At 41.8% G+C, this 14,255-nt stretch overlaps 2 protein-coding genes across 2 annotated transcripts; one reads left to right on the forward strand and one right to left on the reverse strand.

Moving 5' to 3' along the window:
- Positions 1-1,716: 1,716 nt before the first annotated feature.
- paf1 (PAF1 homolog, Paf1/RNA polymerase II complex component) lies at positions 1,717-11,219 on the reverse strand. Its single transcript, XM_006627587.3, has 14 exons — positions 10,975-11,219; positions 10,430-10,459; positions 9,960-10,052; positions 9,178-9,299; positions 8,694-8,760; positions 8,004-8,105; positions 7,146-7,251; positions 6,183-6,251; positions 5,509-5,612; positions 4,515-4,631; positions 3,915-4,043; positions 3,303-3,408; positions 2,944-3,028; positions 1,717-2,561 (listed from the first exon to the last, which is right to left on the reverse strand). The coding sequence occupies exons 1-14, from the start codon at positions 11,019-11,021 to the stop codon at positions 2,122-2,124; spliced, it is 1,617 nt and encodes a 538-aa protein (XP_006627650.1). The 5' UTR covers positions 11,022-11,219; the 3' UTR covers positions 1,717-2,121.
- Positions 11,220-11,619: 400 nt separating this feature from the next.
- On the forward strand, positions 11,620-14,042 carry med29 (mediator complex subunit 29). Its single transcript, XM_006627586.3, has 4 exons — positions 11,620-11,896; positions 12,530-12,588; positions 13,231-13,315; positions 13,736-14,042. The coding sequence occupies exons 1-4, from the start codon at positions 11,666-11,668 to the stop codon at positions 13,961-13,963; spliced, it is 603 nt and encodes a 200-aa protein (XP_006627649.2). The 5' UTR covers positions 11,620-11,665; the 3' UTR covers positions 13,964-14,042.
- The last annotated feature ends 213 nt before the right edge of the window (positions 14,043-14,255 follow it).

Genomic DNA, 14,255 nt, shown 5'->3' on the forward strand with positions numbered 1-14,255 from the left:
AGAAACAAATATTTATTCACGCTAACCAGAAAACTGATGTTATAGAACCATCAAGTTTTTTTTTTTCCCCATTTATGCTTTGCTTGGATTCTCAACCTTTGCTTTATTCCAAACTGTGTTCCCAGATCACCCCCTCAGCTTTGTTTACTGTGTCTCTCTCCCTGGATTTGTTCTCGGACTGATCCCTCAGCCTATCTCCCAGATTCTCCTTGACTGTGTCTCTCCTGGTTACAACCCTTGCTTTGCCTGTATTACCAGGCTTGTACCACGTTCTGGACTTGCTCACTAGCCACAGCAACACATTTGCCTGCGAGCAAATCCGCAAGCGGCCTGCTCCTCACCCCCAGAGTGAGTGTTCCCTGCAGCTCTGGCCGTTCCCTGTGTACAGTTCGTGGGCAGCCCGTTCATCCAGCAAGTGGGCTCCTAACATTCCTGGATCGCACTCCGAGTCCCACCGTCGTAGCATGACATTACACAGATATTAAAAGAATCGTCATTTAACCCCTCAGATGAATTTGCAAAGGACCAATCTAAAAGGTAAACCAGGTGAAGTAACAGAACTCGGAAGCAGTAGACAAAGGGTCACACAGCAAAAGACAGAGCCCTCGTGTAACAACTTTTGACTATTTTGCAATTACATATCCAAGATGTTTTTAATCTTACAATGCTGAGCGTGGGGAAAAATGACCTTGGCTTTCGGACACTTCCAAACAAGAAAGGATGCTTTCACAGCAATTTCGAACAGCCAACAATAACATTCCCGAACGGGCACGTGTAAAGGTAAGCAACGCTATGAAGACCTTCTTTGTTCTCCACTGTGGAGGGTGGGAAAACTGACCGAGACCCACCAAGAAAAAATGTCCCGACCTGATATACATCACAACAGACGCATTGTAAGAACGCCTGTGCTTCCAGAAATACACTTGTAAATTTAGGTCTGCACTTTCCTCCAATAAAAACAAAATAACCTTGTGGCTTTAAAAGGTCTGCAAGCCTTGCAAAGAGGTGTGCCGCACATTTCGTGTTTTTCAAAGATCCTTTTCTGCGATCGTCTGCGTTTTTACGCCAATGGGTTAAAACATGGCAGGTAGGAATACCTTTCAACTATCCTAGCAAAATGAAGACATTTTGGAAATAAAAAACTCAAACTCTCCCTCCAAAATATAAAAGAGCACAGACAAGCATACAGGTTCAAGAAACAAAGTACACCTGCAAAAGCCTGGTTTAAGATTGGACTTACTGTCTTTTAATTATGTTCCTAGTTTATATAACAGCATATTTATAAATAGAAATCAGATTTCATTAAGACTAGTCCAAATCTTTAAAAGTAGACTCGTTTTTTGGCAGATGGAGATCTTAAGATCAGCTCCATTAAATTAAGAGGTACCTTAGGGTCAATAAAGCTTGCAAATTCTTCTGTCTTACCTGGGGCTTCACCAGCTGAGACCCATCAACTGGTCCCAGAGCAGTCCTTCTCTGACTTTCTCATCTGACTCTCCGCTGCCAGTGGGTAGAAACCATTTATTGTTCTCCCCATGCTATAAAAATCAAACTCAAAACAATTATAGCTATTTCTGTGTGGTGATGTCAAGAATTCTTTTGTTTTCGGTGCCTTTTCAGTTTCTGTTTCCAGATCTGTTGTCAACATTACGGCAATGAGGCTGAATTTCTCCTGTGATGAACTCGGACAGAGTAAAAAGAAAAAAAAAACAAATATTTCAAAGGGAAGTATTTTCATTTAATATTGTACAGTGGGGGGGATAGAACATGATCTGAAAAAAAACCTCACTCGTCAACAAAGAAAAAAAATACTTTGGGGAAGTGATTCCGTCATCAGTCATCGATCACTAGTCATCAACAAAAAAAATATATATACAGATACAGGGGGCCGGAATGAAAAAGAATAACTGACATTTGTGCCAAAGAGAAGTTTCTTCTCGTCTGCACTGATCTGAAAATCGACCCCCGTAAACGAGCTTAAAAGACGAGCTGGAGTCCCCAGCAGCGGCTGGCTGGGCTGGGCCAGTGTGCTGCTCAGCAGTCTCCCCGCGGCCCCCGAGCCGGGGCCCCGGCGGACACGCAGCCTCGGAGCCAGCAAGGCCAGCAAGGCCGGCTGCCCGCTCACTCGCTGTCGCTGCCCTCGCTGGACTCGGAGCCCTGCTCGCTCCCGCTGGCACTCTGCTGCTCCCCGTCCGAGTGCTCGCTGCTGCTGTGGGCGGGGGAGGCACTGCGGGCCCGCCCCTCCCCTTCCTCCTCCTCCTCCTCCTCCTCCTCGTCCTCGTCGTCGTCTTCGTCGTCTCCGCTGCCCTCCTCCCCGCTGCTCTGGTTGTCATTCTTAGCCTCGTCGTCGCTGTCGTCGTCGCTGCCGAAGATCTCCTCTTCGTCCCGCGCCTCCCTGGCCTGCCGGTCGTCGCCGCTGTCGCTCTCGCTGCCGCTGGCCTTCCTCCTCCTCGGCTGGCTGCCCTCCTCGTCCTCGTCCCGCCGGCCCCGGCCCCCCGCCTCCTCGTCCTCCTCCTCGCTCTCGCTGCCCGAGCTCTCGCTGCCCTTGTCCTTCTCGTCACCTGCACCAGATGGAGCAGCGCAATGCCGGGGTCAGAGGTCAGCGCCACATGCGTGCTCGCGCACGGTAACGTTCTGGGATCACCCCAGGCCTCAGAAGGCATCTGTTGGTTCTATGTTCGGGTTTCTTTTTTTTTTTTTAAATGCACAAACATTTCTGAATGACTAGAATCTGTGAGAGTATTATAAAAATATCTCCATAGTGCTATCAAATGAGAAGGACCAAAAAGATACTGTCATAAAAATAAAAAAAATGGTCATCATTTAATGAAGACAGTTATAAGACAATTATTAAAATTCCCTGCCAGAAGATACTTCAGCACAGCATCTTGTACAGCGAAAACAGAAGTGGAAACACCCAAGAGCCAGTGGTAGGAGGCTCACCAGAATCCTGGGTGTCCTTGTCCACATCCATGTCCTCCTCCTCGTCTTCAGGCTCATGGTTTTCCAGTTGAGCTTTCCGGGCTTCCTGTGGGACAGAGAGGATACACCGCACTGAACACAGCTTTTCTTTGTTTAAAAAAAAAAAATCACCAAGTGACTGAAAACGATGCTGATTTACAAAAGAATGCAAGATCAGTTAGATGTATAGGGAAGACATTGTTTGGCTAGCGCTGTCGAGATCATAAAGAAACAGGAATATGTCATAGAGGAGCACTGTCGCAAGACACTGTCACGTACAAGGATGTTATGGCCAATTCAAAGTCGACAAGGACTCCCCATAACTGCCCCACAAAACTCACCTGAGCCTCCAGCTCCTTCTCATTCATGTCTCTGTGCTTGACCACCAGCACTGCGTTCGTGGTGGACTGGGCTCCAGCCTTCGCCCTCCTCTTGCTGAGACGCACCCTGTAAGACAGCGCCTCGGGTCAGAGAGCTGAGCCACTGCAGTTACAACGTTATCAGCCTGGATCGTGAGCGCACTCTCTTCATCCACACACAGAGATTCCTGCGCCTACCAGCCATCATCTGTGCTCTTATCCTTTCAGTCAAATTTTAAGTTACGCAGGTGTGTGTCAATACTGTAGCATTTCAAGTACAATGTAATGTAACATAAAGTAACTTCAGATATAAATCGCACACAATGCATTTTGCTACCATCTCTTATTAGCAGCTATGCAAGTAAGCAGTGGGCACACAACGTACTCAAGCACTCACACATGGTGTAGGCACGTAAACTCGAAAATATGCTGTTAATGTAGTTTTTTTTCCCTTTCGTTTTATCCTTCAGGCTCCTCAGCTTGCACGAGGCCCCCAGATAACAAACAGCCAACTGGCTGATTTAGCTGATGCTGATGCTCGGCAATCAAGCACAGTGCAGGTGCCAAGAACTCTGAGTGAAGGCGCTCGCTGACCTGGTCTCCAGTTCGTTATAATAGACTCCATCTCCGTCCCTGAAGATGAAGAAGTAATTCTCCTCGTAACCCTTGCTGGCCTTATTCTTCACATTCCAGTTGTACTCCCTGGCGATCTTGTAATCATACCTGCAGGCCCAAGAAAAGCACAGCTGTTACGTCAGCTCAGTTGGTTTGATAGGAGGAACTCTTCAAGTACATTGTGAAATTCTATCATTTGCCGACCGCTTCTTTGAGAAACTGAAACAGAAGAATCAAAGCGTGCTAAAAGTATTAAATTCTGACTACAAGTACTGGAACCAATTCATTTCCATTTTTTAAAAACATGGAAGGGATGGTAATTATGCGACTGAGACTTTTATCCAAGCCAATTTACTTTTGTACCCATTTGTACAGCTGGGAGGGATACTGGGTGCAGCACGCCAACTGGCATTTGAACACACAACCTCCCATTTGTTAGTCCAGCGCCTTAAATTATCATCCTGAGAGTGATACAAACTCAAATAAGACAGTTGCAGGTGTGACCAAGGGCCACGGCAATATATTCACATAATTTAAATAAAAGACAAAAATGCCTGCAGCCATTTTTCATTTTCTTACACTTCTTCGGGGCTGTAGTCCAGGTCTTCCTCGAAGTCTCTCTTGCGTTTGCGCATGGTGTCGTCGTTGGGAAGGAAGTAGGCCACAAACTGATTACCCTCCTCGTCCATCATACCCCTGGGTGGGAGAGAAGGACACCGGCTTACAATAGGACCCAGGAATTTTGAAAGTTTTCATGTTCCGGGGTTTCAGAATCCATCAGCGTTGACAGTTCACTAAATTGTTCAAATTATCTGATTATTAGGACCAGTGGAACTGATACTTCAAAAGGCCCTTCATTTTTCAATAGTACTGGATAGGTACAGTATGTAAAATAAATGATACGCATCAACGGTGAGGAAAAATGTTAATACCAATCTAACAGGGATAACCTGATTAAACTTAACTGAGTGATGTTAGATGCCAGATAGCACATGTTTTCAAAGAACTTGTGTAGGGATTGCAGATATTTATTTTTTTTTTTACTTTACACATGGAAATCTACTTTGTGAATTTCTCTACTTCTAATATTTTACATGCCAGCGTAGTCTATGCTCCTAAATTCTGTTGAACGCTGAGGACAACTTTAAAAGAAAAACATAATACGGTATATATCTTGGAATTTTTAAATCAATGGGGTTTCATGTGTTGAGAAAAGAAATCTTTAAATTAAAATGCTGTTAAGGTTTCAAGGAACAAATCAAATCAATTTGTTGCTCAAATTATTTTCTCTGAAAAGCACAAAAAATGGAGCAGAACCTAAGACATACTGTAAATGACTGACCACCATTTATAACACCACCTGAGGAATTAGAATTTGAGTTAGAAAATCAACATTTGGCAGAGCATAACAAATTGTTTCAGACTCTTCTCTGTAGATGAAGCAGATACTGTATAATCAATTGACATGAAGAGAGGACAGAGGCCACACTTTGGAACAAAAGCACCATCATCCCATATAAGACAAGGAAGGCAAGGCTTAATATTAACCCTTTACAGATCCTAGATATCGCACCTGATCATGGCTTGAGACATCATCTCCACTGCAGCTGCTCCAGATGTGTCTTTGGGAGCTGGGTCAGAGTCAAAGATGACCTGAGCGCATGGGTTTATCCACATCTGTAGAGAAAGGTGACAGCCTCACTTGATAAACGGGTACAATGCACACAACTAAACCTCTTGAGAGTGACATCAAGCGTTTGAATTCCAATTAAAAATCTAACAGACTAAGCCTTAATTAACAGTAAAAAAGATTTACAAATCTGACTTAAGCACAATTAACTTCCTTTCAATTTGTTGCTTTCTTTCAACATTTGAAAGAAATGTTTTCTTTCCCCGATTTACACTGTTCTTTCGAGTTTGTGCCTTCTGTTACAGATGTTGTGTGTAAACATTCTTACGGTGAACCTTTAAAGAAATGCAGAACAGCCTTCAGAATCCATATTTGATCATGTTTTGTTTAAACTATATGAATCAAAAAATTATTTTGTTACAGCAATTATGTTCACAAACCTTTCAGATCTGGGGGTCAGAGCTAAAATCCAACTCTTGCCTAAATCTGATGATCTCGGAAAACCTCAGTGGATATCAGTAACTCTTGCACATCAGTACAAAATCTGGACAATGTCAGCATAACCAGATGGCATCACTGGTTCAATGCATACAGCAAAGCCATCTCACCACCTTTACCTTAAAATCAGGAAATACGGGCAGGACCTCAACAGGTGTAACTCTGGGCTTGCTGTAGTGCTGAGCAATCTGTAAAAAAAAGTCTTTTTAAACATAGGAATCTTTCAGCTAATGTGATGTTCCATCTATTGGGTAAAGCCAAAACCCTAAAGAAATCCCATTCCTGCTTTTTGTTTAAAAAATGAAAAAAAAAAATTAGAATTTGGTATTTTTCATTTTGATTACGATGTTAGACAGCATATAAAGATAATCTTGTTTCAGTGATTTTCATTCCATTTCTTCCAGCTCTAGAGGTGAGAGCTCAAACTGAACATGCTTGCAGCTTTCACAAACCCCCCCCCGCACAGACATTCGTTTTGTAAGATGCACATGAGCTCCACAATTTCCTACAGGAGATTCAGCACTTAGAGGTGATGTGGTAAATCTGTGCAAGACTGCAGTGCCCTTCAAGTTACACAAAAATTGCTGCTTTGCCACAAAGTTGAGGAAGACCAGGACAGCCAATCCTAATTCTTTCCAAGTGGTGTTTCCCAAACTGGCCTGTTCCATGCTTTATATCAGTTGTAGTTACATCTTAATTTAACTTGAACATTTTAAATGAGCTACCTGTATCCTATAATAAGATGATCAATAATATTCAGTATTAATTCATTAAGTTTTTCTAGTTTTCAGTTATACCAAATAATGTAATGCAGTATAATACTACAAAACATTGCATCTTTGCAGAGATTAACCAAGCTGCATGGTTGCAAAATTAAGACAAAATTGGTGTCACCCAGCAAATCATATTCCTATTATTCATTTATGAATTCATTTGTGTCTGCAGTGACATGCATGATTCCATTATACAGACTCAAAACTAGAAAGTAAAGCAGTGCTCTAATAAAATCATACACCGCAGTGCCTAACTACTGCATCTGGTCTCTTTCTGGCTATTGTAGTGGCACCATGCTCATTACTAACTGTTTTCTGAGCATCCTCGAAGGTCTTCTCAATAGCTGTGATCTGGCTGTCCCTGTCCTTGTAGATCTCCTCCTCTGTGAACTGCTGTTTGACTGACACTCCAATCCTGAGGAGTAAAAATGCAACAGTGAATCAGCAACAGGACAGAAGACGCACACAATCCAGGCGCTGCCCTTGTTAATGCTTACAGGTACTCTGTCTAGATAGCAGTACGAAACTCAGAACAAAAAACAGAACAGCATCAGCGATCTGATGTCTAAACTACTCAGATCAAAGACCTCTCCTGGCATCTTTTCTCTTTTTCAGTTTAAGTTAGCAAGATCATTTTACACCAGAATGATATGGCTATATCAGATTTGTCTGACCAAAAGAAAAAATGTCCAGTTAAAATGACATATAATCAGAAATACAAAAGTGAACTTGCACTACACATGTATTTCAAATCATGTATGTAAAACATCATTTTGTTATAGTTTTGTTTTGTCAAGTTAGTTATGTAGTACTCACATATTACAAACTGTAAAATTTGAGTAACACATTTATAAAGAATTAATAAAATGATAAAACCAGCACAAACTATAAGTCCAATGCAAGTGCTGAAAGATGATAAAAACAATAAGAATTTAAACAGTGGAGGGACAGAGAAGTCCACAGAGGGGGAAGTAGTGGAAGGGCTGAAAAGAAGACTTGGAAAAGGTGTTGGGAACACACATAGAGGGAGACAGCTGTGAAACAGGCAGGGTTACCTCTGTAACAGCAGGTGCTTACTTTACCACAATGCTGCTTGGCTGCACTTTAAGCACAGCAGCACAGGTCAAACTGAACAGAACCCTGCTCATCGAGCTACAATCCACTTACTTGACTTCCACTTTTTCATTGGAGACCCCATATCGGTTGAACTCGGTAGAGATGTACTCTGTCTTTCTCATCCAAGGAACAACCTTGGCATGTTGCTGGGACCTGGAAGGAGAAATCCATTTCATGCAATACATTTAACATGGTTCATGGAAGTACACTGACAGAACTGCCCAACTGCTCACCTCTCATCAGATTTAAAATAACACACTGAAGCCCGGTGCAGTAAAAAAAAGAAAATCACACAAATCATTCACACATAGCAAATACCTAAAATCACAAGTGATCATCCTTTCCAATGATTGGGACCTTGCTACAAGTGTGCTCAGATGTTTAAAAGCACCTCCCCACTGCTTTTGTTTTCTCCATTTTACCAGAACATACAGCAGTATTTGTTTTAAGTACAGATTAATTCATAGTGAAGAGGTCAAAGGAGAAGCAAAAATAGGCTCTCATTTAGACTTGCCTTGAAGAGGCGAAAATCATCATCATCATCATTAAAATAGGTTTCAGACTAGTAAAATATTTGTTTACCTGTAGTGTACCTTTGCTATTCAGATATACCTTGTCATTGCCACAGTTAATCTACACATAGCTGGCAAGTTCACCTGGTTAGTTCTCCTCATCCACAGACAGGAGTGTCAAAGCCCCTTTGCGGGATGTAACCTGTTGAAACAGACAGCAAATCCTCACCGTTTGGAGCTTGAAGGAGCTTGAATGTCCTCTTCCAGCAATTTCTCATCAGCGGGGTCCAGAATGACTTAATGAAACAAAAATGACATTGTTTACAGGAGAGCTGCAACAGACGTTAGAAAGCATCCCATCAAATGGAAGAGCAAGCAAATAATGTTACACTGAGTGATATTTTAAAATGACCATTTCTTCTTTTCCACAGGTCTTTCCCCACCCCTATGCAACTCTTTCCTGCTCAGTGAAAAAGAACAAATTAGACCATTTCCGCCAGAAAGAAGATGGTGAAAACAGGTGATTAAGATAACCGCTTTACTCGTACTCTGCAAGAAACAGGAATTGGAATACCAAATACATCTAAACATACAGGTTAGGAAATAGAAAGAATAACAAGCACTCAGACACTAAACACTAAGCTATGAGAGGTGCAAATAACAATTGTGTCATGTTTCAGATTTCAGTACAAGGTCAAGTAACACTGCCTTACTGTTGGGGTCTATCCTGTAGGTGTCGGGGTTGATGAGGTCGATGGTCACTCCCAGGTCAGGCTCTGTCAACAGCTCGTGCTTGTGCTGCTTCTCCAGCGAAGTGGCCTTGTACTGCACAAACCTGCGGAGACCAAGCAAACCTTCTTCAGAAACGAGAACCCAGGGAAATAACTAATTTCTGAGCATGTGACTCATAAAAAATACTGTAGCACTGTACTATGACTGCAGACATAAGTCATGCATGCAACTTCTTTAACTCCAACTTTTTTATGTCTGGCAAATACCTTTGGTGTGATTTGGATGCCAGTGTGAAACCATTTTTTAAATTTTAAACCAACTGCACATAATTACAAAACACTTGTGTAGAATCGTAGCACACTAACACCAAGCACACCCGTGTAAGATTTAAAATAACCAAAGTGTGTTTATACTTGTAACTAGTTTCTCAATGTAAAAGCAAAGGCCAAATTAAATAAACGCATTTGGCTGTGAGAAACAGGAAGAAGTTATGACAAGATGCAACAAGAAATGAAAAACATGGCTTTCAGGCTGGCAGCAGCTTTTCATGTGTCATTGGTTTTTTTCTTCAATCCTCACAGAACCACAGAGACATGCATTTCCAGCGTTACCCACACAGAAACTGTTCATTACAAGCTGAAGAGGAGAAATCCGAATGCTTGTGTTTTGGGGAGTTACTTCAGGGCACCAGATGATGTGCTAAATGTCTGCTCTGTCTGCCCACTGACCCCCTGCAAAGGGAAAGGCAGATCGGGCACCTTACCTGTGCTGGTCGAAAGGGTAAGTGATGAACTTGGGGTCAAAGGGGATGTCGGGGAGACTGTTGCAGTATTTCACCCGACAGATGACCCCTGACCTGTAGGAATTAGAAACACAAACTGGTGAGTAAGAACCTCAAAAGACAAACGAGCTTTCCTCTATAAAAGAAGAGCTTGACAACAGCTTCACGTACAGAGGCAAATGAATTACACCATGAAAGCAATGAATGGCTCAGGCCATCCAACACATGCAAAGATGAGAGAACGTACTGTGCCACTTCATGGCGTTACATCGTCTGTTAAACAAAAGCAATGCAATTAATACCTACGTCTAGGATGAGCTAAAATATCAGTTTCTAAAATGGGAAATCAGCAATGGAAAATGTGACAAAAATATTTTTTGTCCCTCTGCAATTACGGGAAATTCCAATTTCAGGATCAAGTTAAATATTAAAGTGAGACTCGCGGTTCTTACCTCTCAGGGACAGTTCTGTGAGAGCTGCTTCTGTCAAAAGAAAACATTACGAAAGTCATGTCAAACTGTCAAACTACTGTTTCAATGTCATACTATGACGTTTACTGACAAAACTGAACGGATCTTGTCTTTCACTTTTTAGAGGCATCGGCTCCAGTAATCTACTTATTTCACTCTTTCGCTGTTGACTTTGTCGTGAAACGAAAAGATAATAAAGTTTATGCCCTGGCGGCAACATGTTCCACTGAGTTGTTTCGTAAACCAGCAAAGACAACCTAAAAGCACAGAGCATTACAAATGCCAGATGACATCAACAGCCGTTGTCTAGTGTTTTGTTTATTAACGCGGTATTTTCACGACAGAACCGCGCCAGACAACACGAAGTTTAACCAAAACCATTGATCTGTTAGGCGATTTTGAGATCTGAGGGATTTACATAGTTGGACTATTTATAAGACTCAATAAGAGTCTACTTCTCTTGGTACACAGGTGTCCTGTACAAGAAAGACAAATAAACATAAACAGTACGTTGCGCTGTTACCTACCTGTGACCATCCTCTCGCTGCGCTTGAGTTTGGATGGTTGGGGCCATTTCTGCCGCAGTCTCACGACGAAAAGGTGGTGCAATATATCCGATTAACTACCTTGTATTACAAAAATAAGATTTTTTTTTTCCTTATGATAAATTTACGCTACGGGAAAGTAGGAGAAGTAACTAGACTTCTACCCCGCTTCTCACCCTCGTTATTCTCCGCGTCTGGAGGACCCCGAACACATTCCAGGCAGGTCGGCGATACGAGTGCCTGAACACAAATAGCTGAAGAAAAGAAGACTGCTAACATGTTATTTAAAAAAAAGAGACATGTATTTATCAGGTTTCTCACTTTATTGTGCTTATTTAATGGATGAATTTCCATTTCTGTTTTCTAAAATAACATGATTTTTTACAGGCGGGCTTGTGAGCGCCTTTCCATATTAAACGTCGTGCTTATCGGCTCTTCTTTCTTGCAACACATATATTTATTTACATTGATATGCATTTTTCTGTTCATTGATATGAACTACTGTGCAGATTCTATTAAAACAGATTTATTACTAAAATGATTGGTCTCAGTTTAGCATGCTTTCAGTTAAGACTACAAAACCAACAATCCTTTGCGAACAAATCTCCCTCGGATAAATTCCGGTGTTGTCATAGCCTCGTTGATGAAACAGGAAGCGAATTAGGTTCTCAACATGGCATCTCAGCAACAACAACCTCAAATGTCTCAGGCTGGTGGACCTCAAGTCCAATCGGGGCTCCAGGCGCCCACCCTTCAACAACAGCAACAACAACAACAACAGCAGCAACAACAACAACAACAACAGCAACAGCAACAGCAGCAGCAGCAGCTGAGTCAACAGCAAGACTTCGATCCCGTTCATCGCTTCAAAATGCTCATTCCGCAGTTGAAAGAGAGTCTTCAGGTACAGTTGTCCTTAATCGATCAAGCGGTTAAAATGTTGAATCCTAATTTTTAACTGTGCATTGAAGGTGCTTAGATTTAAGGTAGCTGTCATACAAGAAATCTTGAAGGGTTTTAGTGAACGGATTTTTTGCAGAGGCAGTTGTAACAGTGTAAGTGCAAAAAATCGGTAGCCGGTTTAGAGAGCTACTGATAGACATACAAAGACATACATCTGAGCTAGATATTTCTAAATAAAAAGATATGCTTTAACATGTTAGGCGTAGTGCCGTTTTTTAATTTGCATTCATTTGCAAGTGAAAGCTGGAATGTCTTGGGAGCAAATACAGTAGTGCGAGAGACCTCTGACATTAAGACGACCATTGAATTGTGTGTAATCATAGCTGCAGCCGGACTGAAGTATATACAACGGCATATATGCAGCTGTAATTAAAATGCAATTTGTGCGAAAAATAAACATAAAATTGACCAAAAAAATCAGCTTACAAAACATTATAGTACTGTCACTTTATCTTTAATAAGTATAACTCCCCTGTTTTAACCTGTGTTCAGTTTTCGTCATCCCTTATGTACATTTCTCATCCCTACCTGCAGTTTTGTTGACCGACTTTAATTTTTTTTTTAAATGTTTTAGAACGTCATGAAGATCGCATCGCTCAATTTAGGACACAATACTGCAATTGACAATGGCGTGTAAGTACACAACTGTACACATCTTTTTTCTTTAGCCAGTGATCATGCACAAAATTCATGTAATCATTCAAAGAGTTTCAGTAGTAAGCTAAGGAAAATCATTTTTCAATTCCTGGACCTTTGCTATTTAGTATGTAATACTAAAAGTATATGAATTGTCTTTCATGTGCAGGTGATACTCAGATCTATACCAAGTTAAACCTAATATTGGGTCTGCAGTTTCAATGCTTTTATTTCTGATACAATTGTTTTCATTTTAACTATGATAAGACTGAGGTCTTATCAAGAGGTCATACAATTAAGGTACTTAACACCAGTGCTGTAACCTTACCCATTTACATCTCTGTATGTGAGTTTCATTCTAAAATGATTTATGTAGGGATGGGTTTTGAGCCTGGGTTTACACCTAACCTGAAATGAAGTGTGGAGAATTGAAAAGTTATTTTATTTTAGAATATTGCATTTATGCTGACTGCCAGCAAAAAAAAAACAACTGACATCTGAATGTTTTTTTTCACAGACTATTGTAATGTCCTGCTTGCAATTGGTCTCCAAAACTACAGTTAAGCTACAGTATTTTCAGAATTTGGCCTTTAAAAGCCTTACAGTCATGTGCAATACTGTCTCTACTTTTGTCTTCAGTAAGAGTAGTGATGCCTCTGTGCAGAGATTTGACAAAAGCCTGGAAGAGTTCTATGCCCTCTGTGACCAGCTGGAACTGTGCCTGGTGAGTTCAGAACTTCTTCAATATTGTATTGCTTCGATACCTCCTGTCAATTCATGTTGAGCATTTGTCCTGACAGTTTAACTCCTTTGACCACTCTAAACTGTAAAAAGCCAAAACACAAACGTGGTCTAGGGGCAGTGGGCAAATGAGTGACACGTTGCTGTTTCAGACTCCCTAAACAAGACAGCCTTTCGGGTGTTAAAACATGGTGGGTGTTATTTGAACGTGTAAAGGTACACTACAGTGATTTGAATCTTTCTGGAATTATTTGTCTTGGAAAATGCAAGACCAGGGCTGTCTTCTCCCTATCTCTGTTACCGTGGATTATAGTGTCTTGTAATGGTACCACTGAATAATTTTACCTTTCAAAAAAAAAATAAAAAAATTCTTCCCTTTGAATGCAAACTCTGTCTCTTTTAGCGACTGGCCTACGAATGCCTCTCACAGAGCATTGACAGCGCCAAGCACTCCCCCAACCTGGTTCCCACGGCGACCAAGCCAGACACAGTGCAGACGGAAAGCCTGTCCTACTCGCAGTACCTCAGCATGATCAAGTCCCAGATCTCCTGCGCGAAAGACATTCACAATGCTCTGCTCGAGTGCTCCAAGAAAATCGCAGGCAAGGGTCCGTCACAGGGATTACTCTGAGCTCCTTCTTGTTTACTTTCTGTTATTTTTCTATTTTTTTAAAGAATAAAATGTGCAACTAGGGCAAAGCTGTTCCATATTCTGTACTTGCGTGGCATTTCGTTTGCTTACTATCACCCTGCAACTCACAGCTGGCCACCCACAGAGGCTCAGCAGATGTGAGCTGCTGTCAGTATCTGGATGGGAGACCTCCTGGGAAAGCTAAGGACGCTGCTGGAAGAGGTGTTAGTGAGGCCAGTAGGGGGCGCTCACCCTGTGGTCTGTGTGGGCCCTGTTGCCCCAGTATAGTGAC

Source organism: Lepisosteus oculatus, chromosome 3 (genome assembly GCF_040954835.1).
Source record: "Lepisosteus oculatus isolate fLepOcu1 chromosome 3, fLepOcu1.hap2, whole genome shotgun sequence".
Lineage (NCBI taxonomy): Eukaryota > Metazoa > Chordata > Actinopteri > Semionotiformes > Lepisosteidae > Lepisosteus > Lepisosteus oculatus.